Here is a 25,917-nt window from a genome sequence, read left to right on the forward strand (position 1 = left end):
GTCCCACTGAACTCAACAACACTACTCAGGTCCTTAAAGTCAGGCACTTGCTTAAGTACCTTGCTGATGTGGGTCCTAAATCAGAATCATATGTTTAGAAATGGTCACATGAAATACTAATTAGATAAATAAGTGTCCCCATGGCTTTTCATAATCTTTAAGCACAATCAAGGTTTATTTAAAATATCTGGGGCTAAATTTGGCCCTCAATCACATCTGTGCATCAAAGGGATTGCACGGGTATAAACAATGGCAGAATATTGGCTCTCTATATCCATTTAACAGTACAACTGAAGGGTCAGTTTAAGAACTCATGCACTCATTCTGGCAAACTGCATATAATGCTCACAGGCAGAATGGTGTCAATTTCCTATTTTTAAAGCAGCAGAGAAGCATGAACAATTTATGACTATGAGCTTCTATGGCACCGTTTGAAATTTTAGCTCTCCTCCTCCCATTTTTTAATAAAAGAAACAGATATTGAAACTCTTCTGGCTAATAATTTCATTCTGACACTTGAGTTTCAAAGGTTAAGTTACTATCTGAAGAAAGGTAATCTGCCTGCCTTCATAGCAGCCTACAAGATCTGCAATCTGCATAGAGAGGGGCATTTGTCATCATTAGCTGAGCAGTGACAGCTGGCACCCAGGGTGTCCCAGATTCAAGAAGTGGCAAAGAAAAGCACTCGCTTAGTTTAAGTTGCCAGTAAGTATAGCATGCTTCATAAGGAGCAAGACTTTCTTTTTGTAATACACCACGATGTAACAAAAGTGATACATCTGCAATTTCTTCAACACTGGGAACACACTGATATCATAAAATCACCAGATGTCTTTAAACAACAAGATACAAAGTTTTAATATGAACAAACATGAAAATGGCTAAATCTTTTTCAAAATTAGGATACTATGCTTTTCTTCAAAGATGTTTTAGACTGGTTCATAAATTCCATATATAGGAATAATACATTGTGGATAAAACCCAGTTTTCAGAGAGATGTATATAAATGTGTCTTGAAACCACTAATGTCCAGTCACTTAAGTCAGACAGGTTAGAACGTATGAAAAAAAATTGGTCTCACACTTGGAATACAAGTGAATACAATAGCTGAAAGCTTTTATGAATACTTGATCGAGCACGATTTTAATAGCATTATTAGAAACTAAAAACATGTTCTTAGTGTCTATTTAACAACTTGCAACAAGATTTTTATCAAACCGGTTACATGAGATTTCGGAAATGTACTCGTGTTTAAGATTATTTTACTAACAAATGTATGGATGTAAGCTCTAAAAAAGAAGTCCACTTCATACCAGCATCAATAATTAAAGTTATGAAAGCCTAGAGAAAAGGTACATAAACATTAAATGTTCCTGAACTGATGATTTTTTAAAAATAAAGCTATATAAAGTAAAAACTACACACTAAAATGCCTTAACCTTAAAAAATATCTTTGCAAGAAGAAGTAAATTACAATGCTCTACAGTTTTCTAGGTTTGGCAACATAATCCATAATGCTAGGTTTTGCATTATTATGTAAACTAGTTTTTCACAAATAAAACTAATTTTTGTGTTAATGTAAAATCTATGCAAATACATGCAGTCATTTATCAGGAAAGCTGACAAGCATTCCATATTGGAGAGGGAAAATGAAACTGCCTCAAGAATAGAGGCAATTAATTATTTCTGTATTTTCTCTTCCTCTGTCTTGAGGCACAAAAGTTATCCATCCAGTTAAAACAGCAAATGAAATAAAGAGATTTTTTTTATTTAAAACACATATGGCTTTTGCCTGCAATACTGATCACCACAAGGTCTACAGATGCCCGTGGCTAAATTGTACACTAGCAGATGCACACAGGGGAGAACTGTGCTAATGCAGCGTGGTGAGCAAAACAAATGAAGTACTGAATTTTCTGGAAAAAAAAAATCTTTTTTTCCATTGAGATATGCAGTTTGCCTACCAAGTGTAGATTAAGTTAGCAATAAATTTAACCTGAAAAATACTCCCTTAGTCTCGTACACCAAAACAGCTAAAAGAAACCTAGCAAAAAAGTGTATGTGAAATGAAATAAAATACACATACACACACTAGTTGTAAGGAAGGTACAGTCTCTACGTAATGGGTTTGCCAAGATAAACAGTTATACAGTTTTATTCTCACAATTAAAGACTAATAACACATAATGAACACACTCAATGAATACAATGAGACAACTGTTGTCGTACATATTTGCCGTTATTTTTACTTATTTGAGGAGCAATCTCTTGAGGTGCTGTTGAAAATTGCAAGCATTAAGGCTCAATCTAGCTGATGTGATATTACTTACATATACTTCCTAGTGCCAATAAGAATTCTGTATTTATTAGCTGTTTCCTTTTACAAGTTTATTAAAAAAACATGCACGGGTCAAAGTTAGTCTTTCTATACCTGAGAAATTACTTGCACAAGAGAACAAAAAAGCACGGATGGTAAAACATTTATTGGAAATTACTCAGAATCATTTAGACTGCTATAACTTTTCTCCTAATAGGCTTGTAAACATGCGTAACCATTAAAATTACTGTTGCAATTACCAAGCAAAAACTTTAGTAAAGAATGTTATTTACATTTTATTTTTCTTTAATGAGTAAAAATATTTATGAGTACCCACGCCACATTACATAAGAGAACTAAATTTAACCCAAAAATCAGTTTTAAGAAATGAGATTCAATTAATAAGTGTTTCTCTTTTAATTTGTATGAATTAATTATTTCAGATCAACTGAAAATATTATGTTTCTGAAGAAGAGGGAAACAACATTAACATTCACATCAACAAAAGTGAAAAAGTTACTTCACAATGTGTAAGTATAAACAAGATAAAAACGTAAAACAATAAAAGTTATATTCACAGCACCATTTAAACCTTAGTGAGATGGTTATTTTTGTTTGTTTGTTCAGCTTATGAAAAAAACTTTGTCAGTACTATTTCTGTCTTATCAATTATGCTACAAATGCTTTTTCTTACTTTGGAATGTACTAATATATTATACTATTATTATACATTCATACTAATATAGCCTAATTTTATTCAGTAGCAACAAAGTGTAGAAATTTCTGTAGCTCGGTAATACCACACACTTCAAGAACTGTATACTTGATTTCTGAATTAATAGCATACATTTTATCTCTACATAAATTCTCATCTTTGTTATTTTTGGTGATTTTTAAATGTATCATTGAGTGTGACGAAATATCATGGATTGTCCCTTGTCACAAAAGGCCTGTTTCGGTAGGCCCCACCCCAATACTGTGCTGACAATGGACATGGGGATTTCTAGTACTCCAGTTAAAATTGCACTCCCAATTTTAAAGGAGGGTTGGAGTAAATTCACTGCTCCTAATAGAATTCACTTCCTCTCCAGATACTAAATCATACTTCTAGAGAGACTTTTACTCCACTAGTTCAGAAGTGGTGGCGGGGTTTTTTGCCTTCAGAACGCAGCAGATTACAAGTGTCAGGTATTTTCTAACGAGACCTTTAATCTCATCGCTATTCAAATTACATAAACTGGACACTGTTATACAACCAATATTACTCAGCATATTTTTCAGGAACAGAATATAAATGTTTCCAACAATCACATCAAGTTGTTCATATCTATGTTTGTCAAGAGGCGCTGCTTCTTTTTAATTTATGTTTATGAGATCACATCCCCCAAGCCTCTTTGTGACAGTGCGTGCATGTGTGCGCCCACACACACATCCTTTAGTACATGAGACTTATAACAGGCTAAGGAAGAAATTTTGTGGGAGCATCTTGCTAAAACATGGGCAGCGTGTCACTGCCATTTTCAGGCAAAACTCCTCAATGACATCAGTAGAGATTAATTACATCAACAGGAGTTTTTCTTGAGAAAGGAGAGGACTGGGCACAACATACTTTTTCCACAACAATGATCACATATGACTGTAAAAGCTTTTCAAGACAAATATAAGACACACAGGTACATTTTTAGATATAGTGCATTTCATATTTTATGTGAAATTAACTCTCAAAAATTATCCCATTTAAGCACGGAATTCTGTGTGGGATCAAGGCCTAACTGTAAACCTTGAGAAGACCCATTGGATTTCAATGCGAATAATCACATATTTACTGTTAAGCAAGTATATGTGCACAATCAGGGTCTTCCTAAGGTTCAATTAAATGTATTTATCATTCATGACCAATTCACTCAGCCATCTGCATCCACATTATTCTGGGGGGAAAAATGTGGAAACTATACACTAAATACTACAATGAATTACCAAAAAAGAAGAACAGGAGTACTTGTGGCACCTTAGAGACTAACAAATTTATTAGAGCATAAGCTTTCGTGAACTACAGCCCACTTCTTCGGATGCATATCATCCGAAGAAGTGGGCTGTAGTCCACGAAAGCTTATGCTCTAATAAATTTGTTAGTCTCTAAGGTGCCACAAGTACTCCTGTTCTTCTTTTTGCGGATACAGACTAACACGGCTGCTACTCTGAAATGAATTACCAGTTTCTCAAGGCTACACTAAAATATGTAGAGAATGTATTCTTATGCCTAAATCTAGATTAAGTGAGAGGGTTACCATACTTGACCTATATATTGCAAGGTGAGGGAGAACAGGTTGATTCTCCAGGTAGAATGACTTGGTATGCACATATTATTGACAGCATTAAAAATATCAATGAACACAGGCTATGACAAAATGTAGGTGAAGAGATAGAGCACTAATAGCCGTTTTGTCTGATTTTTAGGAACGCTGAGCACCTGCAGTTTCCATTGGCCTCTACACGGGAGTTGCAGATTCTTAGCACCTATGAAAAATACGTGATTTATGTTTGCTAGCCAATGTAAAAACGATTTTACAAAATACCTGTGACAAGGGTATTTATGTTCCTGTAACACTGTTCTCTTATTTGGGTTAGACTAATAGATGTTGAGCAAACCACAGAAGGTGAATACACAAGCAGAGTAATGTCATAATATACACAATTATACATTTTTAAATGTTACTGCACTTTGATTTTGATTTACTTACATTCTCTACTCCTTTGGTCTTTCCATCACACAGTAAATTTCAAAAATATAAATGATCAAGAGGAAAGGTTATTTTAGACATGCAGTCATTGGAAGCTGCTCATCCAACACATACAGCTTTATTCTCAAGGTCAGTGCTGAATTCTTTCAGTTGCTTAATCATATACACCATGAAACAGTAATGAGAATTCTGCAGTGTTGGATGACCCACTACAGATGTAGTAGATTAAAAGGCGCTAATCCCTACTGATTCCATATTCCTCCCTGGGTTCAGCAGAAAAGAGCATTCTTAAAGTAGGAAACCTTTAACAAAAATCAGTGTTGGATTGCTTAAATAAAATCCTGTGTACTGAGAAATGTCTGGTTTTTATGAAGCTGATATAGAAATGAACCAAATAAATAATACAATGCATTTCTCCTATATGAAAATGTTTGCAGTTTCCAGCGAAAAGTGCAACCTGCAGTTGTGCAAAATGTGTGTTTGCTCTTGAAATATAAAATGATAGAGAAAACAAATTAAAATTGTTTTTACATAAGAACATACAAAACAGTGAAATTTTAAATTTTAACATTTTTTTCTGTAATTTCCAGGATGACAAACTCCAATACTGACAAGATAATTTATATTCATTCTAAAAATTTATTTTTTAGTGAGGGGAATAATGCATCAAATTGTGCTATTAAGGTTCTTTAGCAGTCACAATTGTAATGAATAGCTTGTACTGTAAACATTCAATTTTAACTGATTATTTTTCATCTCAAAAGATAATTATTATAAGGCTCTGCACAAAACTGCATACCATTTAATATAATCAAAGAGAAAATATTTGTATACATACATTCATATATAAAACCTATTTGCTATATAATCGTGAGTATTATTGTCATTAACATGAAACTTTTGGGGAAGCTATAGGAACTTTTTCCTTTTTAAATTTACTCTTTATTCATTCCTATGTTTGAAAAAGAAGTCAACAGTAAATAAATAAATAAATAATAAAGTACCTTCAAGTTATATTACAAGAAAAGATTCTTCCTATCTGATTTTATATAAAGTGGCATCTAAAGCAAACCCTCTAAAAATGTGTGTCCACTTTCTCTAGTGTAAAAACATAAATGTATTGTGGCTGGCAGGATGATACAGATAAAATAGACAGGGTGCATTAAAAAAAATTAAGAGCCAAGAAATCAGATACGTTCAAATCAGCCTTCAAACCTACTCCAGCAGCAGGAATAAATAATTTAATAAACTCAACTTCATATTATTTTTCTTTCTCTAATGTAAAAAAGTTTACATTCATGAATAGTTGTGTGTAGAATCACAACTATTATATAAGAAGAGATACAAAGAAATATCAATATAAGCACTTAACATATGTGCTTGTACATTCTAGCTAACCTATACTTTTTTTCCACATGAAAGAACAGTATTGCTGAAATTTATGATCTGGCAACTGAAATTTTCAAATTAGGTTTACTGAAACACAGAATCCCTGTATTCACACATTTTTCAACACAATTGGGCTTTTTGGCTAATAAGACTGCATAAGCAATACATTTTGAAATGTCTAAATGTAAAATGCGTTTCCAGCAGATGTGGTAGTAGTGGGTAGACCTAAGTAATTAGGAAAACATACCTAGAAAACAGTAATTTGGGAAAACTTACCTCTCTTTATTTCATAGGCCTCCAACTCCTAACATCACAAATGATCAATCATCATTTTAATGAGATGATTTTAATCTCACTCTTCCAGTATAAATCATTATCTCTAAAAATAAAACTGAGTGACAGAAAAACCCACTCTATAGTTTTATAATTTACTAAAACCATTTTAAATATAGGATTGCAAAGTGAATAAACTCAGATAAATGCTCAGAAGACATTCCTAAAATGAACAGATTTTACCATGCCAACAATTAAGGGGTTCATTCCTTCATTCATGGATAAAACTTTAAACTGGCGCAATGAAATTAATGGCAGGCTTTAATAATAAACGCAACCTATGTAACATTCAATGTTATGTTTTTACGTATTTGCAATAATCACCAAAATGTAACTACTAAACATAATTATGTAAATTGCTCACTTGCTTTTAGGTAAACCTTTACATTTTATTTTAAAACTTTTGATTCAGGAAAGATACAACCTTAATTTTTTTTAACAGATTGTACTAAATAATTAGCAAATTAGCACACTGGCTGAAAGTTCAAGAAATTATTTTGTTTTTAGAAATGGCAAAAATCTCTCTCTCTCTCAAATATAACTTTAATTTAACTGAATTAGTTGGCAGATGAACTAAATTAAATGGAAGGACTTTGGAGTATGTGTCATCTCCCCAGAAAGCGGCAGTTACCATGACAAGGATGGAGGAAAACACATGCTTTTGTCTGAAGTGTTTAACTTTCGGTTTTAAACAATGATGATGTCTAAACTCCACCGGAAGGATTTATTTTTTAATTGTGTGGAAACAGAGTCAAACAAAAACGAAGTCAATTATTTTTACATTTTCAATGTCTAAAAGATGTCACTGTGTCCCACGCCAGCCAGGATTAATATTTGGGGGCAGCTACTTAGTAACAGTGATAACAGATCTGCCTGTTCTTTTGTGCTGGTTATTGTCAGATCCAGATGCCCAATGGGGGAACGAGATGGAGTAAAAAACAATTCAGCAAGTTCATTTTTCTTACTAAGGAAATCGCCGGGAGCTGACTTCACTTTGTCGGAATAGGTCGACTTGGCCTACAAATTTCCCTGCAGCTTCGCACAGGGCTTTTTCCCCCGCAAGTACCAGAGACAGTTAAAGAGCACTCAAATGCACCAAAAGAAGCCTGCCTACGGTTTCACTTCGGACCTGCTCCCCCTCCGATTCAAGTCAGATTGGCCACGGTCCTCAACGGAGCTGGATCGGGCCTTTGGAAGGAATTAGGCAGAATGGAGCGTCTGGGAATCTCCCCCACCCCCAAGCATGTCTGTGCCTGTTCCTGCTGCAGCCGCTGTTCACAAGAAGCCTCTCCTCGGAACCGATGGGGGTTGACCTGAGCGAGGTGGGTAGGATGGGGTCCTCCATCCGTGCAGCCGGGTCCACCTGGCCACATGTGGATTGTATAGCCAATACACATGGGGGTAGGGATTGCGGCACATGCAGCGCTTGCATTACCCTTACTGTGCATAAAGACCTCAGGCTTCTTCGTAATAGCGGGGTGTCCTCTCTCCCACACACACAGCTACGAGTTACATTGGCGCATTAAAGTTGAAACTCTACATATTAGTGGAGGGACTAGTAGCGCCGAGGGGAGAGGCGAATACACAACCACCGCCACCAGGATGCGAACAGGAGGGAACTAAACATAATCGCAGCAGGAGGCAGCGATGATCAGAAAGCATCTTCTGCCCCCCGAAGTAGGCCAGGGCATGTACCAGGGTTTGGGGAGGGCAGAGGGGCGACCGCGTGTGTGGAGACGAGGAGCGATACATTGGTTTGTGATGTGAGGGATGAACGGGGGGCAGCTGAACGACCCATTCCCTGGGCTGCAGTAGGCGGCAGCTCCGCTCCCGCCTCCTCCACTTGCAGAATGAGCTGCGCGCCCCCCTCCCAGGCCACAGAGCCGCAGCAGCGTCAGGCTCTCGGACCCGGGAGAGTGGCCTCTTGGGGATTTCTTATTTTCAAAGCGCAGTTGTTGAGAGAGCACCGGGGCAAAGCATTCTGCTCCCAAGCTATATGGCTAAAACTGGAAATAATACCCAGCCCGCTCAGCAGACGGTCAGAGCCTGCCTGCTCACCAGCCCGGTTTTCGTCCCCTGGACATGACACTTTGGATGAAGTGAAGAAAGCTGAAGAATATGGAAAGTAGCTATCCCTTATAAAAATAGCAAGAACGTGCTGCGGGCACATTAGGATGCGATTGAGAAGGGGAAAGCCACTTAAGGGTGAGCTGATGTCTGCAGTTACTGGGATAGGAGTCTAAAGACAACCCCGGTTTCATTTTATTCGTGCGTAGAAAGTTACAGACGCCCACCAAATTCTTCATCTGGATTAATAGTCCCCGAAATACAGGAGCGTCTGCACTAACGCTACATCGAGCAAGCAAAGCACAAAATGAACTCTTCTACACCTTTGATACAAACTTTGCCGCATTAATAGGTTAGTGACGGGAAAACGTTAATGGCACGTAAGACATCTCTCTGCAAGACGATAGATGTTTATTAGAAAATAATTTCAAGGGCCAGTAAATTTAAAAATTAAGAATCTGAGTAATAAATTACAATTTCTTAAAGACACGAGAGGAAAAAGCGTGTGCCATAAATATAAACCTTGTTTCTTCTTAAAGGAAAGCACGGAAGATGCTGCGAAATATGTTTGTCGTTCCAATATTTGCAAACAGGAGGACCGATTACTGAAACTTTAGATACTAAAGAAGAAATTTGTTTAATTATATATCACACACACGAAAACCCAAACTGGCAGATTACTTGTCTACCAGCATGTCTGCACTCGCTAATGTCCCTCCCGTGTGCACATTTATTAAAACACAGCTTGCAAATAGAGTTCACATTAAAATAGACTGTCCAGATAAGGGGATGAATAGATATTTATTTTGCAACGATGTCCAGAAAGGCATCTGAACATATATGGCGTTGCAATATATTGGAGACATATCCAATATAAAAATGAAGCTAAGCACTAGTAAATAAGATTTACACTAAGTATCTGCTACTTCTGAGACAGAATATGAAAATAAACTGTTAGAAGCGTTTAGCAAGATTTCCTTCATACGTTACAAATATATATTTAAAAAAACAGGCAGAGAGAATGCAATATCTGCATAACCTTAAAATCGATTTTAGCCCGTCAGAACATGCTTTAAAACAATTTAATTAGCGGGTGCTGTGTAATATTTTATTCCTGCAAACACTACATTGCCGAGAATCTATGGCCTTATACACTGGCCAATTCATGAGAGGAAATCTTCTGACCTGCAATTACAGACAACTATCAGGAGAAAAGGACACCACGATTTGACGCCAAGAGCGAGTTAATGAATTTACGTATCTGTTCTTTAAAGAGTAAAGCCCGGTATATAGCTCACTAGTTGATGGATGTCCATTAATACACCTGCATTCACATTTCAGCCTTAAGGAGACAAACAGAGATTTAGTGCAGAACACCACAGTTTTGTCAAGTCCTTTCAAAACATCAATACACTTCAAGTTACACCAAAAAGCCAGAGATTCTTCTTGATTTCCAAATGTATAGGTGGCTTGGGTGGTTTTCTGCCAGCAGCCGCCTACCTTTAGTTGGTGTGTACATATATACATGTATATATAGCCAAGAGACGGATTAATTAGCCGGGTTTGAGCTGAAGGAGGCTGCAGTGACGAGACCAGTGGCGATTGGCCGCCCGCCTGCCTGGCCCTGCCTTTATAATTTCCACACGAGAGCATCTGGGCTCTTATACTAACCAACAGCCAGCTTCTCCTTACACACACACACACACCGACACCCTGCACTTTTTCCACCATCTGATTAACAACCCTGCACCCACACAGTGATTTCTACAGGAAAACATAAATACATACGAAGAGGGTTTATTATTTTGACTACTGGAAGCCTTGCTGTGTCTCAGTTCAACTTTTGTTTTTATTGCTGCTGGGGAAGTGCCGATCTCAATGCTTTGCTCTCACTCAATGATCCTTTAAAAAAAGAAAGGAAAGAAAAATATCGCTCCCCCCTTCGAGGCGGCTGATCTCAAAAGGCAGGAAGAGAGCATCTGAGCAGCAGTTGCCACCGCGTATTTTGAAAGACATTTGTTACGTTTCAGAGCGCTGCAGCCTGTTTCCCCTCTGAAGTTGGCTCCAGCCTTAGCAGCCGCATTGGATCCCACAGCTTATTGCGAGACTCCGGTATACAATCCGGATCTCTGCCCCAATATGATCGCGGCCCAGGCCAAGCTGGTGTATCATCTGAATAAATACTACAACGAGAAATGCCAAGCCAGGAAAGCCGCCATCGCCAAAACTATCCGAGAAGTCTGCAAAGTGGTTTCGGACGTACTAAAGGAAGTGGAGGTGCAGGAGCCCCGTTTCATCAGCTCTTTGAACGAGATGGACAACCGCTATGAGGGCTTGGAGGTCATTTCTCCCACAGAGTTTGAGGTGGTCCTTTATCTGAACCAAATGGGAGTTTTCAACTTTGTGGACGACGGCTCTTTGCCGGGCTGCGCCGTGTTAAAGTTAAGCGATGGGCGCAAGAGGAGCATGTCCCTTTGGGTGGAGTTCATCACGGCATCCGGTTACCTTTCTGCTCGCAAAATCCGGTCCAGATTTCAGACTCTGGTGGCCCAAGCCGTGGATAAATGCAGTTACAGAGATGTGGTAAAGATGGTGGCTGACACGAGTGAAGTGAAACTGAGAATCAGAGATAGATATGTCGTGCAGATCACTCCGGCTTTTAAATGCACAGGGATCTGGCCAAGGAGTGCTGCCCACTGGCCACTTCCCCACATCCCCTGGCCGGGACCCAACAGGGTAGCAGAGGTCAAAGCTGAAGGATTCAACCTTTTATCCAAGGAGTGTCACTCTCTAGCAGGCAAGCAGAGTTCAGCCGAGAGCGATGCCTGGGTGTTGCAGTTCGCAGAAGCGGAGAACAGACTGCAGATGGGCGGCTGCAGAAAGAAATGCCTCTCTATCCTCAAAACCTTACGGGATCGTCATCTGGAACTGCCGGGACAACCCCTGAATAATTATCACATGAAGACTCTGGTTTCATACGAGTGTGAAAAGCATCCTCGTGAATCGGACTGGGACGAGTCTTGCCTGGGCGACCGGCTCAACGGGATTTTACTGCAACTCATCTCCTGCCTTCAGTGCAGGAGGTGCCCACATTACTTCTTGCCCAACTTAGACCTGTTTCAGGGAAAACCTCATTCAGCCCTGGAAAATGCAGCCAAACAAACTTGGCGACTGGCTAGGGAAATACTCACCAACCCGAAAAGTTTGGAAAAACTTTAGAGGACAATTAAAATATGGGCCTAACCGATTAGTCTTCTGATTTTCAGATAAAGTTTAAACTTCCTGTTCGAAAAGTCAAATATTTCCACTTGAGAATGCTGATATTATTCTCTTTAAAAGGAATATTGCTTAGGCTCTTCACACACACAGACACACACACTCACAACAACAAACACTATGACATGTCTTCATCACAGTTTTGAAATTCCCCCTGAAAAATGTATCTTAACACCCGGAAACAAATTCGGCTGTAATTTAACATGATTGTGACCATTCTGCCTAGAAACGGCACCAATGGATTATAACAAAAACCCGGTATTTTTATGTAAATCCCTCTGTGAGTAAAAGCTATTTGGATATGCCATCTGAACAAAACCCTAATGTACATTTTAATTTGTATCAAATATTGTGATCTCACATTGTCTTTGAAATTGTGGATGTTGGTGTTTTGTGATTTGGTGAACAGAAGTTAAATTGCCATTTCGGATACTTCAGGACATTTTCTGCTAAAGAAGATACCATTTAAAAAGGTAGATTTTATCATGGTACTTTTGTTAATTGTCTTTTGAAGTGTCTGAACTTGAAAGTTTACATTTTTCGTTTCATATATATTGCTTGTTCTATTTCTAACATTCCATAAATATACTTGAAATGTTATTTAAATATATTCAAAAGAAATTTGGATTCTGCTTATATAATAACGCTTGAATATTGGAATTATATATTTGAAAAATGCACTTGAAATACACTGGATAATGACTTTTTGTGATTTAGATTTTAATTTCTGTTGCTGATTTTATTTAATTACAAGCTAATAAATGAAGTAAAATAAATATTGTTAAGCGTTTCAAAACTGCATCAAGTTTTCTATTTGAAAATCAGGCCAATGTAATGTTTTGCAAATCATAAGGGAGCAGCCCTTTTCCTACTGACTAGTTTTGTAGGAGAAGAAAATGTTGGTGTATCATATGCACCACAATTTCGAGTGGTAATTAACAGAGCAACACTTTCTACAGGCATCAGAAAATAAATTTACTTTTGAAAGATTCACTGTACTGTACTAGGTTAATGTTTCTGCATGGTTTTGAACAGTACTGAGGAAACAAAACATAGCACTGAAGCAAAGGCTACTGAATGAGCAATGAGTCTGAGTCCTGACAAAAATCAATATTTTGGAGCAAATAGTAATAAAGAAGAAAGCAGAATTTACAGGTGAAGGGGTCAAGCCAGTAGCAATAAAATGAAGAACAATATAACTTCCGACCTACAAATCCACTATGGATGTAACAAGATTGCAAGTTGCATCTGTAGAAATCAACTCCCTGTGTTCAGAGGGTATTCAGAGAGAATAGCATGTGCACACCCATAAAACTGTAAGTGATCACAAATTGTCTAGTCATATTCCAGCATATGATTATTCAGAACATATATTTCCTTGAAGTATTTTAAGATTAAAATACAAAATAATATACACCAAAAATAGCAACGTATATAATTTACTTAGTATTTTAATAGTCAACAAGTGCTGAACTAGGCAAATTGCCGATATAATGTCCAGTTGTAAGAACTCATAGTGGGTAGGTATTAGTGAAACCGTTACAATGGCTATTGTGCAAGAATCTTTTTTTATTTAGTCCTACGAGCACGTTCCTCAATGTCAGAAATTATTCCTCAATAGAAAACCCACTTTATTAAAACACGTTTTCAAAAGTGATAACTGCATTTTTAAAAAGTTATCATTGGAAATCATTTACAGTGAAGGTCTTTTTGAAAGAAACAATATTGGAGTGACTTTAAAAGTATCTCCTATTTTTTCTCCCCTACTTAAGAAACTTGTAAAATTGTTTTGTGAATGTATAGAGAATAAAAAGCAATATTAATAAATATAAACTACATGTCAGAAAGGTGACCTATAGATCTCTAGAACAATCCCCCACCACATGTATGCTCGACTTTAAAAAAAATCGGATTCAATTTTTTATTCTCAACGCTAATACAGGTCAAATATATGTAAAGCGTTCTTAAACTGATTGGATCTACTTCTCTTGCAGATGTCAACGTGTTTCGTAATATTAAACAATGCAAAAAATTAGATATTTCTCAAGAATCAGCTCTTGTGCTCAGGCCCACGATAGCCATTTTCTTTCTCAGAAAGAGACTATTAATTTTAGTATTTGAACAGATAACATGTATTAAAACATGCAGCATTTTCCTATTTGGAAACTAACGTTCTTGAAATAAAGGGATTCTATAAAATCCACTGCAAGAGAAAAGCCCATCACTGTGTCTTAGGGGACCGCAGTCTGGGACCGCTGTTACCTCAAGGGATTTCAGAGCAATTGGCTTAACTGCTAAATCTGCCCATGTTCATACAAAGGCATTCAGAGAAAGATTGTTAAAAATGTGCACGCTGTAAGTAATAGAGGATTTGCCGTCATTAATACATTTCGCTTTTTAATAAAACACAGTAAAAGCCCACAGGAGTAAGAGGCGTTTGGGGGGGGAGGAGGGGACCTTCCGCACCCTAGGATGTGCGTTCCGATTATGTTCTCTGGGCAGTGTTTAACATATAAATCGCGTTCAGACAATGCAGACTGTAAACACACCCAGCCCACGAGGAAACGCACTCTACTCACTTTGGGGTCAATCTTCTTGAAGGCCGGATCATCCTCATCCACCTCGAAGTAGATTTCCGTGGTGGTGATGGAGAGGGTACCTTTGGCCACTACCACAGGGGCGATGAGCTGTGCCGGCGTACTGAGAACCACCGGGCCTGCAAGACAAGGGCAGGGGCGTCAGGCCGTAGCAACTGCAGCCGGCCCTCCCCCATTCCTTACTGAATGCAGGCACCCAACAATCCGCCTAATAAAGTCCATTTGTAAGTTGCTTTATGTCTTTCTTGCCAGTGCTCACCACTCTGCTCTCTCCTGAATAGTCTGACAAGAGTTTGTGAGCGGTAGGGTGAGACTCCGAGATGAATCAATGACCAAAATTCAGGGGGGGCTAGAATGAAAAATTACTGCCCTCAGAAGCGGGTTCCTTCTCCTTTCGTGACCCTCTTATTCCTGATTAACGCTAACACTGTTTAGATACAGGAGGTTGCAAGTAGCAGTGACACGTTACATATAGTTCTCAATAAACAGGGTCAGCCGGTTCAGGCGAAGGGAGTCCCAAAAGCTCATAGTTTCCACAAAGTCTGGGGATTCATCTCTAGCTATCTGCGCTTTCCTGGGAAAAGCAAATACAGCCGTCTGTACTTTTATAGAAGCCGAAAACATTCCCTTTCATTAGTGTTAACTCCGAGTCTACAGCTTAAAACAGAAGACATCACAAAAGAAAATCAAATAGCCACACGTGATGTCTCCAAAAGCAGCACCCAACCTTTTATACCTTTCCAGCAATATTTTTATTTCAATGTCTCATCGCTAAGAACTTTAAAAATAATGTTACCAAAACATTTTACACAAAATATAATTCTTTGCGAGCCGTGTGTGTATTGAGGAATGGGGGTGGGGTAATTTGTATTCTAACTGCCAGCCTTTACGGCGCACTGTGGGAGGTTTTAATTTTAGGAAATCATTTCTGCTTTAATACAAAGAGGCACTGATCTTTAATCCGAATTCAGTAAATCTGCCGTTAAACTGCTAATGTGATTTAGGAAGCTCACTTATTTTAAACAAAAATAGATTAAATATAACATTCTCTTACAGTTCACAACTAACTTGCAGGGGAAATCTATATCTAGAGACACGAGGTATAAGTAATAAAGGCTTACTCGACATTTTGGAAACTCAGTGAAACCAAGATATTTTATAGATACCCCTTTTAAAAGCTATTCATTTCAATGTAAAAAAAAAGATCCTGGTCATATTTATGCAGTTAAAATGTTCTGTACAAAAATCGGGATAGCGTGCAAGTGACCACCAGCCTGCTGTATTTCCAGTTGCAATCCCCAGGCACTGACTAGACTCGCTGGGGTGAATGGTGTTTCGGCACACTGGCACGGACAGGACAAGCTTTGGGCTTGCTCTGCACAACAGCACCAAGGCTAACAGGCACCGGTAAAATCTTCTCCTCCTCCCACAATAGTTGACATACACACACACTTACAATCAGATGGTGTAGGCAACACTTCACATTACTCACTTAGCCCAACTTAGTCGTGTATCAACGCATCTAACTGTCAGGTGAAACACCCAATTTGAGACTGTATTGCACAATGTATTGTCATTTCCTTTGCAAAATAAACGAAGGGGAAGGCACGGATTATTGTGTGTACAAGAGGGAATCTAAAACTCACTGTTTCCCTGACAGCTTTCAGCAGCCCAGTGTAGCAGGCTAGATAATATTGATACAAACTCTAGTTTTCCTTCATTTTATTGTTTTCTATCTCCTAATAAACCAGTGTAGCCTCTTGACTCCAGTCAGCTGATGTGAATCACATGCCGCGGGTTTGCTTTGCTCCTGTCCCCTTTTAGCCTCCATCTTCTCTCCGTTATTCTGCTGTGGGAGCCGAGCCCAGCCGAGCCGCGCCGCGCCGCTAGGAAACCTGGCCTCTCTGCAAAGGGCAGGGTGATCGATCTGCAACGGCGCTTTAAAGGCTCATCAATCTTAATCTAGGTTGCTCAAGTAATTATGCCCGATTCTGTTGTACGATTACAAGTGGATTTGGGTTTCTATTCCCTAGGCTCCTCTTCTTTGTGTTTATAGAAGGCGGATCTATCTATACGGACAGCAGCTCCCTGCCCTGCAGAACCACTTGCCCTCTTAAACAGACCATTCCCACCCCTCTTTTAACCCTTACCCAACAGTACCACCAGAGCAGCCGTGTTGCCCTCCCTACTCATTATGCTATACACACAGCAATGGGTTTACGGGCCTTTGTGCTAAAAGAAAACTGCGTTAAGATGATGCATATTGGAAACAACTTGATATTCTATCATTTTAAGGAGGCGTTAGTGGGCCTTACTGAATCCCAGAAGGAAGATCATCTGTTTAATCCAATTACCTCTCTTTCCCTGGTGTTATGTGAATAAAATAAAAACAAAGTTACTAGTATTTAATGGTCAAAAGGCCAAAGCCTATAACCAGAAATCTATAAGTACAATAGGCGAACATCGTGAGTAGATTCCTACGGGTACGTGTGTGACTGTGTGAGAGTGTGTATACACACACACACACACACACACACGGTGCTACAAGGCAGGAGGGGTTCACTTCCAAGACTGTGATTTAACTCAGGGATCAGTGAATTTCAGATTTTTTTTCCAGAGAAAGACTCAGAGCTCCTTAAATAATAACGTGATTTTGACCAAAAAATAGTGCAGCTGTATTCAAACGACATTCTACATTTGTAGAAACGTAATACAAGTGAGCTATGCAAATACTGTTACGAATAACCGTTATTGTACTTTCTAAGGAAAACGGGTAATTTTTATGAAATATTTTTCCTTCCAAAGAGAGGATGAGGGCTTCCTCTGAATAAGGTGTAAGGGATTTCTTATTTTGTTACAGGGAAAATAGATTTTAAAATTCCTGCATCCGTCTCTCCTCCCTCCCTCCCCCCGAAGACGACACAAAATGAAATATTCAGTCTTATTAGTGTGTCATTTTTACACTAGTCCTTTGGAAATCTTCAATTACAACTTCCAATTCCATAGCACGTTTAAGGAGCACTGAGTCTTTTTGTTGTAGCCTTCAGGGAGCAAACCAGCCACTGAGAGAATACGAAATTAATCCACTACAGCTATAGAGAGAGAGGATTATGTTTTAATCCCCTTTGGGACAGTCTCTGGATTTTAAGGATCCGATATTAAAATGTTTACATAAGGCATAATCAAAACACTGCAGATTTTCCATATGGTACCCAGTTATCTGGAAGCTTTGGGTTTTTCCAAAACACAGCCGACCATCTAGTGAAACAATAGCCCGACACACCTGACGCCAGAGTTTGATGGGCTCATTCCGTTTTGGAGAGATAACGAGTTACAGATACCAATCGAACCCAGTAACCTTTGGGATTGGAGAACTGTGCTTTTGGTTTGGAAGCAAATATTCATTTCAAGCACAGTCATAGTAATAAAAACGCGCATAGTAATGAACCCTCCCAGGATATACCAGTATGATATGTGGGGCATTAGGAAGCAGTTACAAAAGTGAATATTGCTAAATCTGCTCCTAATGCATGTTAAACTGCAACTAAAAATACGATGCTCCCACCTGAGCTCTAGAAAGACGGGAACTGTTTTCCTGCACTATTTCACTACACAATTTGAGGATTGTTTATGGGTTGACAGGACACTACGCCCTGTTACCGCTAGAAAGGCAGAAAAAAAAAAGAACAGTGGAAACGCTTGTCAGGAATTTGGATGCTTAACAGGACGGAGAATATTTTTTCAAGTATAATTTAGTTGAACATTTCCAACCATTTTGAAGTAGACCGGGGGCCAACAGTGTAACGGAGGAAACGCAACGAACACTTACAGTTAAGAATTCACTTTAGATCCACAGGTTTTTTAATCGGCTCACGTGTAGGACTTTCCGCCTTGTGTGTCCCCTGTGGTAGGGCAAGTGTGATTTACATTTCTAAAACAAACGATGTAGCGAATATACACTTTTAAAAAGTAATATTTGTTTTTCAAAAGTAAATACTTGTGGGATTGGGCGCTTCCACTGAAAACGCAGAAATCAGTATCTGTTTTTTCCCTTCGTTAACATTTTGATATACAGGGAGTTGGTTTCTTGTATTATAAGGCTGGAAAGAAGGTCAATGCAAATGAAAAGTTTTACGAGCTGAGGGATAGCTTACAATTTACAAAAACAACATCGATAAAATTACTTCTCTGGAATCTGGCCTTTTATGAAAGCCCAACAAGAGTAACATTGTGAAATATTATCTTAAAGATTTCAGCTTTCTCAGAAGTGCTTTGAGGTGGTTGTTTTTAATGGTCAGAGCTAAAGAGAAGTTGGTGTTTACATTGCAGGTGTATTTGCTAAAACGAGAGTGCCCAATAATTCCTAGTGGAAATATGTTTTCAGTGCACCTGTTGGATTATGAAAAAAATATTTTCATAGCTGGCACAGTTTTAGAATATTAACCTCAACAGGAACATTTGAGAGTTGAAAACAGTAGATAAAGGAAATTTAATTTGTATGTGGGTAATTTAAATGGAAAATCTGGTTTTGTATAACTTCAAAAAGCACGCCTTTTTGTATGCCATTTTAATTTGATGACCTGGTATTACATATATAGTATACAATAAAAAAAGTTCTGGTAACAACAACAGAGACAGATTTTATACATATGAAGTAGATTTTGCTATTTTAAAATAAAAATCCCACCTGTTTTTTTTTAAAAACGTTCTGTTCAGTTGAAAGAAACTGTCATTTATCTGAACTGTAAATCTACTATGCTTTTCATCATTTAAGTTCTTTAAAGCTAAATGTGCACTTGACCTAAACCTCTCAGAAATTAACTAAAATGTCTAAATACAAATAATAATAATAATTCATGCCTTAATTGTAAAGAGCAAGTAGAGCAAATTGACAATGTCACAATTTAAAATAGTTCTAAAACTAGATATCTGAAATAGGTTCACACTTTAAAATAACTGGTTTAAAATGTGCACTGAAACTTTTTTTTTTTTAATTTAAAAAGTAAAAAATCCAAACCCAACTATATAATCACAGAATAAAGACAGAAGCAGAAGTAGCTTTAGGCACCAAATAAAAAATAAGGGAAAGGGATCTGGAGTCAAGGGAACCAAAAATAATGAAAAAGATATAGATAGCTAAACTGTACAAATATAAGGAAATTTATATTACTGATGTGCAGAATTCAAAGATTTAGCCATCTTTGTTCCTATGACTTTTATAACTCTGACCCCCAAAAGCATTATCAGAAAAATTCTTCAGTCAATATCCTGAAATTTCTCACATCAGGAAGTCAGACCTCATTTATTATAAGGTCAGGAAGAAGTGGTAGTTAATTTCCACTTAATACTTCTTAAAAAGCTAAGGCCATCTTATAGGACACGGTAAATTCAGCACCCATTAAACAGTGTTACTAACAGATTTCAACACACACTAGTATTGACCAACTTGTTGATTGTAAAAATAACCAGATTCTAAATTTGACTACTGTGCTTTCTTCTTATCTCTCAATCACCAGTAAACATTAGTTTAATCCCTCCTCCCCACTACAACCCATTATGTCTAGTGTTTGTCCTTGCCTGCTAACTGACATTTTCTATATTAAGGGTGAGGAAAGTTATATGGTGCTTCTTTTTAATGGACATTATCAACCTGAACAGATAGACTTCAAATTCTAAAATTTGACCCAAGTTTTGTTTCCATTTTTGCACTATTCAGGTACTTTTAAAAACAATTAAGAACTGCTTTTATGATCTTTCCAAAGGCAACAATGAAACAATTTTAGCAGCTCAGCTCTCATGAGTAGTGTCATAACAACAAACAAATGTATTTGCATGAAGGGTAAAAAAAATTGTAAAAAAAGGTTTAAATATTTCAATAGTGAATGAAGTAAACATCAAGTAAATAATCTTATTTCAATGATAAAAAATACTTAGCATCTCTTTGAAACACAATGGGACAAATTCTGCCATACGGTGTATATGTATGTAGCTCTCATTTCAGTGAGAGCCACATGTGTACCTCCAAAGGAAGATTTTTGTCTGAATTATATATCTTCTGGGTATTGTTTAGAGAGAAATGTAAAAGAACACTATTTTTTCCTGAAAATGTTGTGCTTTACGATATTCATAGATGTATAGTCCTGTTTATATTGTTCAAAATATGGTGTAAGGCATCCATGATATATGGCTTCATCCAGCTCCCATTTAAGTCAATGGAAAAACTCCATGATTTGATGGTGCAGGATCAAGCCACTGATGAATGAGGTCCTGGACACAGCGAAAATACATTATGAAAACATGCCGAACCACGCACCTGCTGATAACTGTCCAGAGTTACATCACCTGGCAAAACTCACGGCTGCAGACCCAGGGATTAACACTTATCCTCTATTACCCAAGGAAGTATGAAGGCCATCCAAAAGTTATGCAATGGACATTCTGCTGGGCTTGATGGTATTCCACCCAATCTGCTCAAAGGTGCCTTGGAACCAGTGAATATCAGCCTGCATCAACTATTCTTAAAAGTGTGGGCAACAGAAAGTACCAGCTGAATGGAAAGACAGCATCCTAATGTCCCTGTATAAGGGCAAAGGATCTTTCACCAAGTATGGCAACTACAGGCTGATCTCATTATCAGTCCCTGGAAACGTTTTCACTCCCCTTCTATTTGGTAGGATGCAGCCATTCTAACAGCTATTGGTGTCCACAGCAATCAGATTTCACTGTTGTGCATCAATAATGGATGCTGTCCTTACCCTCTAGCTTCTGGGTGAGCTGCACTAAGAATTTAACTGCTTGCTTCATGTGGCATATATCAACATCAAAGCGGCTTTTGATTTGGTTGTCAGGGCAGTACTTTGGCTTGCCCTGAAGTAGTTGGCATTCCAGATGTTCCGCTAAATCTGGTGTGTGATCTTCACACTGGTACCGGTGCAACAGTGTGCACTGGTTTGTGGCTTTTGCTGTGTTTCTACACAACCTCAGGTACAGCAGGCATACATTCTTGCCCCGACACTATTCTGTTGAGCTATCAACTGGATATTAGGACTTGCCACTCCACATGTTGGAATCAAGATTGGTCAAGAAGTGTTCACCAACCAAGACTACACTGATGACACTGCCCTGCTTGTGGAGACATAAGAGAATTTCAGCCCTACCCTCCAAGGTCTCCAAGATGCCACCTGAACTACAGGGTTAAAGTCTCATGGCAGAAGACCAAATTTCAGAACCTTTGGGGTGGGCCAGCAAACCTTCCAATGCACGTAGAGATGAGTATCATAGAGAGCACTGCTGAGTTCAGCTACCTACGCTCCAAGCAGAGTTCAGATGGTCACAGCAAATCTGATGTTTTTTGATGAACAGGTCTAACTACCTCCTTCATGAAGTCCATGTCTTGCTTATGGATGCAAAAATGTTTTCACTGAGACCATGGGCAGTGGGTGAACCAGCCATTGGGGCAGGCTAGCTCCCAGCCCCTTCCCTTCTGCCCGAGGCTCCTCCCCCGCCGGAGCCCAAAGCACCCCCACTGTGGCCGCCGGTCCCCCTGCCCCAGCCCTGGGCCACCCAAGCACCCCCAGAGCCCACAGCCCCGGAGCGCTGGGCGGGCAGCACATGGGCAGGGTCACACCGGGCTGTTTGGGGAGGCTCAGCCTCCCCCAATCTATGATACCCGCCGCCCATGGCTGAGACAAAGTTGAGGATCTATCAAATCTTTCTATTATATGCATTGCTATATGGGTAAGAACCTGGATCTTCTTATAGGCAGACAGGGAGTGACTAGAAATTCCATATGTGCTGCCAGCACCAAATCCTGAGCATAAAGTGGTTTGACTTTGTGCAAAATTTCAGAATCTCACAGAAATCTGACCTTCCTTCAATCACTCATTATATTCAAAGCAGCATTGCATGCTTGTCAGCCATGTCACCAGAATGGACAAAAACACCCCAGCCACACCAGGCTCTAGAAAACTCTAATGATTCGTGAAGGGTTGTGTGCCCTGATCCCAACTGGTTCTGCTCATGCAGCTGTCTCAGAGATTGGTTTATGCGCAGGATTGTGCCAGATCTGAGAACTTTACTACATGATGCCTGGTGCTGCACCATCAAACATGGTCACTCTGGCTAGCACAATGGTTCTCAGTAGACTGTGTGTATTTGATGATGATCATCATGCCTATAGTGTGCTGAGCTCACTTCAATCAGGCACTCTTTCCCCACCACAGTGGAAACAACCAATGGCCTGTCTAAAGGATCACCACTTCAACAATTTATGGGGCTTAGCTGAAGTATGTTTTGTCCCACTGATGCAGTTAAAGCATGGTTCCAATTTGTGTGTAGATGAGATCTTAACGATGTCCTTGAACTGAGCTAAAGCCTTGAACAGTTCACATAGACTTAGCACAGTTCAAGGACATGGTTAAGATTCTGTCTCAACTGCTGCCAGATGATCCTGTATCAGCGATTGCCAAGACTGTACTTAATCATTTGCATCTGGCCAGGAGCTTGTAACTATTCAAGATTTGGAGCTCACTGTCATGATTCATACATTTATCACCTCAAGATTAGACTAATACAATGTGCTCTGCATGAAGCTTCACCTTAAAACCATACGGTAACTGAGGCTGGGACAAAAAAAGAGCAGCTTGCTTGTTCAGTAGTATTATACCAGTGTTCCATGATCTACACTGGCTGCCTGCTGGCTTCCAGGGAGAGTTTAGGATATTGTTTTTGAACTTGAAAGCCCTAAATGATCTGGGACCTACCTATCTTTGAAACCACTTCTCTTCTTTTGTGATACTATTGCAGTTCTCTATGAGGAATAATAAAAGATGCTCATCAAAAAGTGAAAAGGAAAAACTTCACCTGATTCTGGGAAAAGGGAGCATAGCACCCAAGGTGGCCTCACGCTAAATAGCAACCTGCCCTGGATAAGAAACTGAGTCTAATAACAAATGGACACAGGATCAAACACCTAACATACCATGTAGCAATAACTTGTATGGGTTGTACCTGCTTCTGAAGAGCTATCTGTGGGGTCTGTCTTTTTCTTTGGCAACAGTAGTATAGCTTGTCATGCCAATACGCTTACTGAATTGAATCAAATTGTGAGGACTTCAACTTTGGAATTGTGAAATAGCCCATTCCACTACCTTCAGGCCATGTGCAAGGTTTTTATTTCCTCAAGTTGTGGAGAAAGAAAGGGTAAGATGGCAGAGGAATAGTATGCTCAGGGAGTGTGGGGTAATTTGACGGGTTACTTGCTGTGTGCATGTTGGATTTTGGGAGAAGAAATGAGCTGTTGAATTTGTGTATGTTATATATTATGTACATGTTTGTAAAAGGTGTCAAGGGTATAGTAGAGTCATTATTTCAAATGTATTTTAAACTGAAAAAGTTGTAAAAGTGCCCACAATTTCCCCTTTGCAGACTAACTTTAGGGGACTGTCCATGCAGCAACTGAAATTTTACTGAAAGTTGTTTTTGAACACAGTTGATGCTTGCATGATTTCCTTGACCAGTGAGGACAGGGATTTTGTTGAAGACCAGTGGCAGGCAGACTGTGCTGCTACCTCCTTGTCCTTGACGACTTTTTATAAAACAATGTTCAGAAAAAAAATCCCTGTCCATACTGGTCAGTAAAACCCTGACTATAGTACCTTAACTCTGTTTAAACACAATTGTTGCTAACATAATTTCAGATTTAGGTCACAGCCCTGCAATCTAATCTGTGTAGGCAGATTCTTACACCTGCATGGAGCCCAATGAAGTTGTTGGGGCTTTGCCTGTGCAGATCAGAGTGCATGAGGCAAGGCTATAGTTTGGATAAGGCCTAGACAATGCAATGACATAATGAGTGCCCTGAGACAGTAATTCTTGGGGAGCTGGGAGGCTTTGCTTGCTTGCTCATTTGCAGAGACAGTATTAAAACAATCCTGCACCCATCAGAAGTAGGAGAATGCTGTCCCCTAGAATCCTGGCTATCTGCTAAGTAGGGAAGAGCCCTAGGGACATGAAAAGCTGTCTCAGTACCCCAACCCTGATAATAAGTCCAGAGTAACCAACTAGTCAGTTGGGAGGCAGGAACATCAAGAAATCCAGATGCCATTTTAGGAGTTAAGGAACCCAGCTGCCCAGGCATCAGTCCACTAGGGAGCTCAGTATCCAAAATGAGTGGATAAGAATACACATTTGTAGGGACGGGGTGGAAGAGAAAGGCATGGTAAAAGGAGCTCTTCAAAGTTATGCTTGGGAGTAAAACTTTGATAGAATATTTTGGATAATGTGAAACCAAATTGATTAAAATGCTGAAATGCCTAAAAATAGGATGTTTCTGAAATTGTTGCTTTTGATATTTTCAAGTAGGAAACGACTATACAGCAGAAGTTCTGTGTGTGTGTGTAGTTTATGATTGAATTTAAATTAAAAACTCATGTACAAAAATAATTTCCTTCTTTACATGTTGATTTAAGGATCAAAATTTGAATATATAGCAGTCACAGACTCAAAATCTGACTCTGTAAACTTTCCATATTTGGAACCACAAGACTAATATGGCTATATATCCCTACAATAAAGTAAAGGGCCAATGAAAACTCTGGCAGACTAGATTGTAAGGAATGGATGAAGAAATGCAACCTGTACTGGTCAGAGTGAGAAGTTGATGAAACTGAGGAAAGGGGAAATCAAAAGATGTCCTATACTATTCATTAAAATTGGTCACGAGAAAGCTATATACAGTATCAGGGGGTAGCTGTGTTAGTCTGTATCTACAAAAACAACAAGGAGTCTGGTGGCACCTTAAAGACTAACAGATTTATTTGGGCATAAGCTTTCGTGAGTAAAAACCTCACTTCTTCGGATGTACTATATACAGTAGCACAACTTACCAGAAGATCTGTATAGTTGAGTCCTAGTAAAGAAAATTCCGTTGCAGATTTTGGGCACAAGAGATGCTACTAACATTGAATACATTTTAAAATGCATTTATCTCCCCAAATTCAGTTTACAATTATATAAAAGACAGATTCAGTAAAAATCGTACTCAGGCTCTACACCACCTAGGTATTAATTTTGATAACAAGGCTTTGTAATCTTGTAATTGTACCCCTCGTGTGGAAGCAAGACAGTTTTTACAACAGAATCTGGTTCTATGTAAGGCTCCTAAAATATTGTCAGAAATGTAAATGAAGGATAGAAA

At 38.8% G+C, this 25,917-nt stretch overlaps 2 protein-coding genes across 13 annotated transcripts in view; one reads left to right on the forward strand and one right to left on the reverse strand.

The window, feature by feature from the left end:
- Nucleotides 1-25,917, reverse strand: part of NBEA (neurobeachin) — an 823,962-nt gene that overhangs the window by 233,218 nt on the left and 564,827 nt on the right. For all 12 annotated transcript variants that reach the window (XM_065581345.1, XM_065581343.1, XM_065581347.1 and 9 more), the window contains one exon: nucleotides 14,703-14,839. In XM_065581345.1, the coding sequence (XP_065437417.1) occupies nucleotides 14,703-14,839 (137 nt within the window). The remainder of the gene's footprint in view (nucleotides 1-14,702; nucleotides 14,840-25,917) is intronic.
- MAB21L1 (mab-21 like 1) lies at nucleotides 9,636-13,112 on the forward strand. The gene has a single exon (XM_005286606.4). It carries the CDS (start codon nucleotides 10,987-10,989, stop codon nucleotides 12,064-12,066), a length of 1,080 nt encoding a protein of 359 aa, XP_005286663.1. The 5' UTR covers nucleotides 9,636-10,986; the 3' UTR covers nucleotides 12,067-13,112.

Source organism: Chrysemys picta, chromosome 1, assembly GCF_011386835.1.
Source record: "Chrysemys picta bellii isolate R12L10 chromosome 1, ASM1138683v2, whole genome shotgun sequence".
Classification (NCBI taxonomy): domain Eukaryota; kingdom Metazoa; phylum Chordata; order Testudines; family Emydidae; genus Chrysemys; species Chrysemys picta.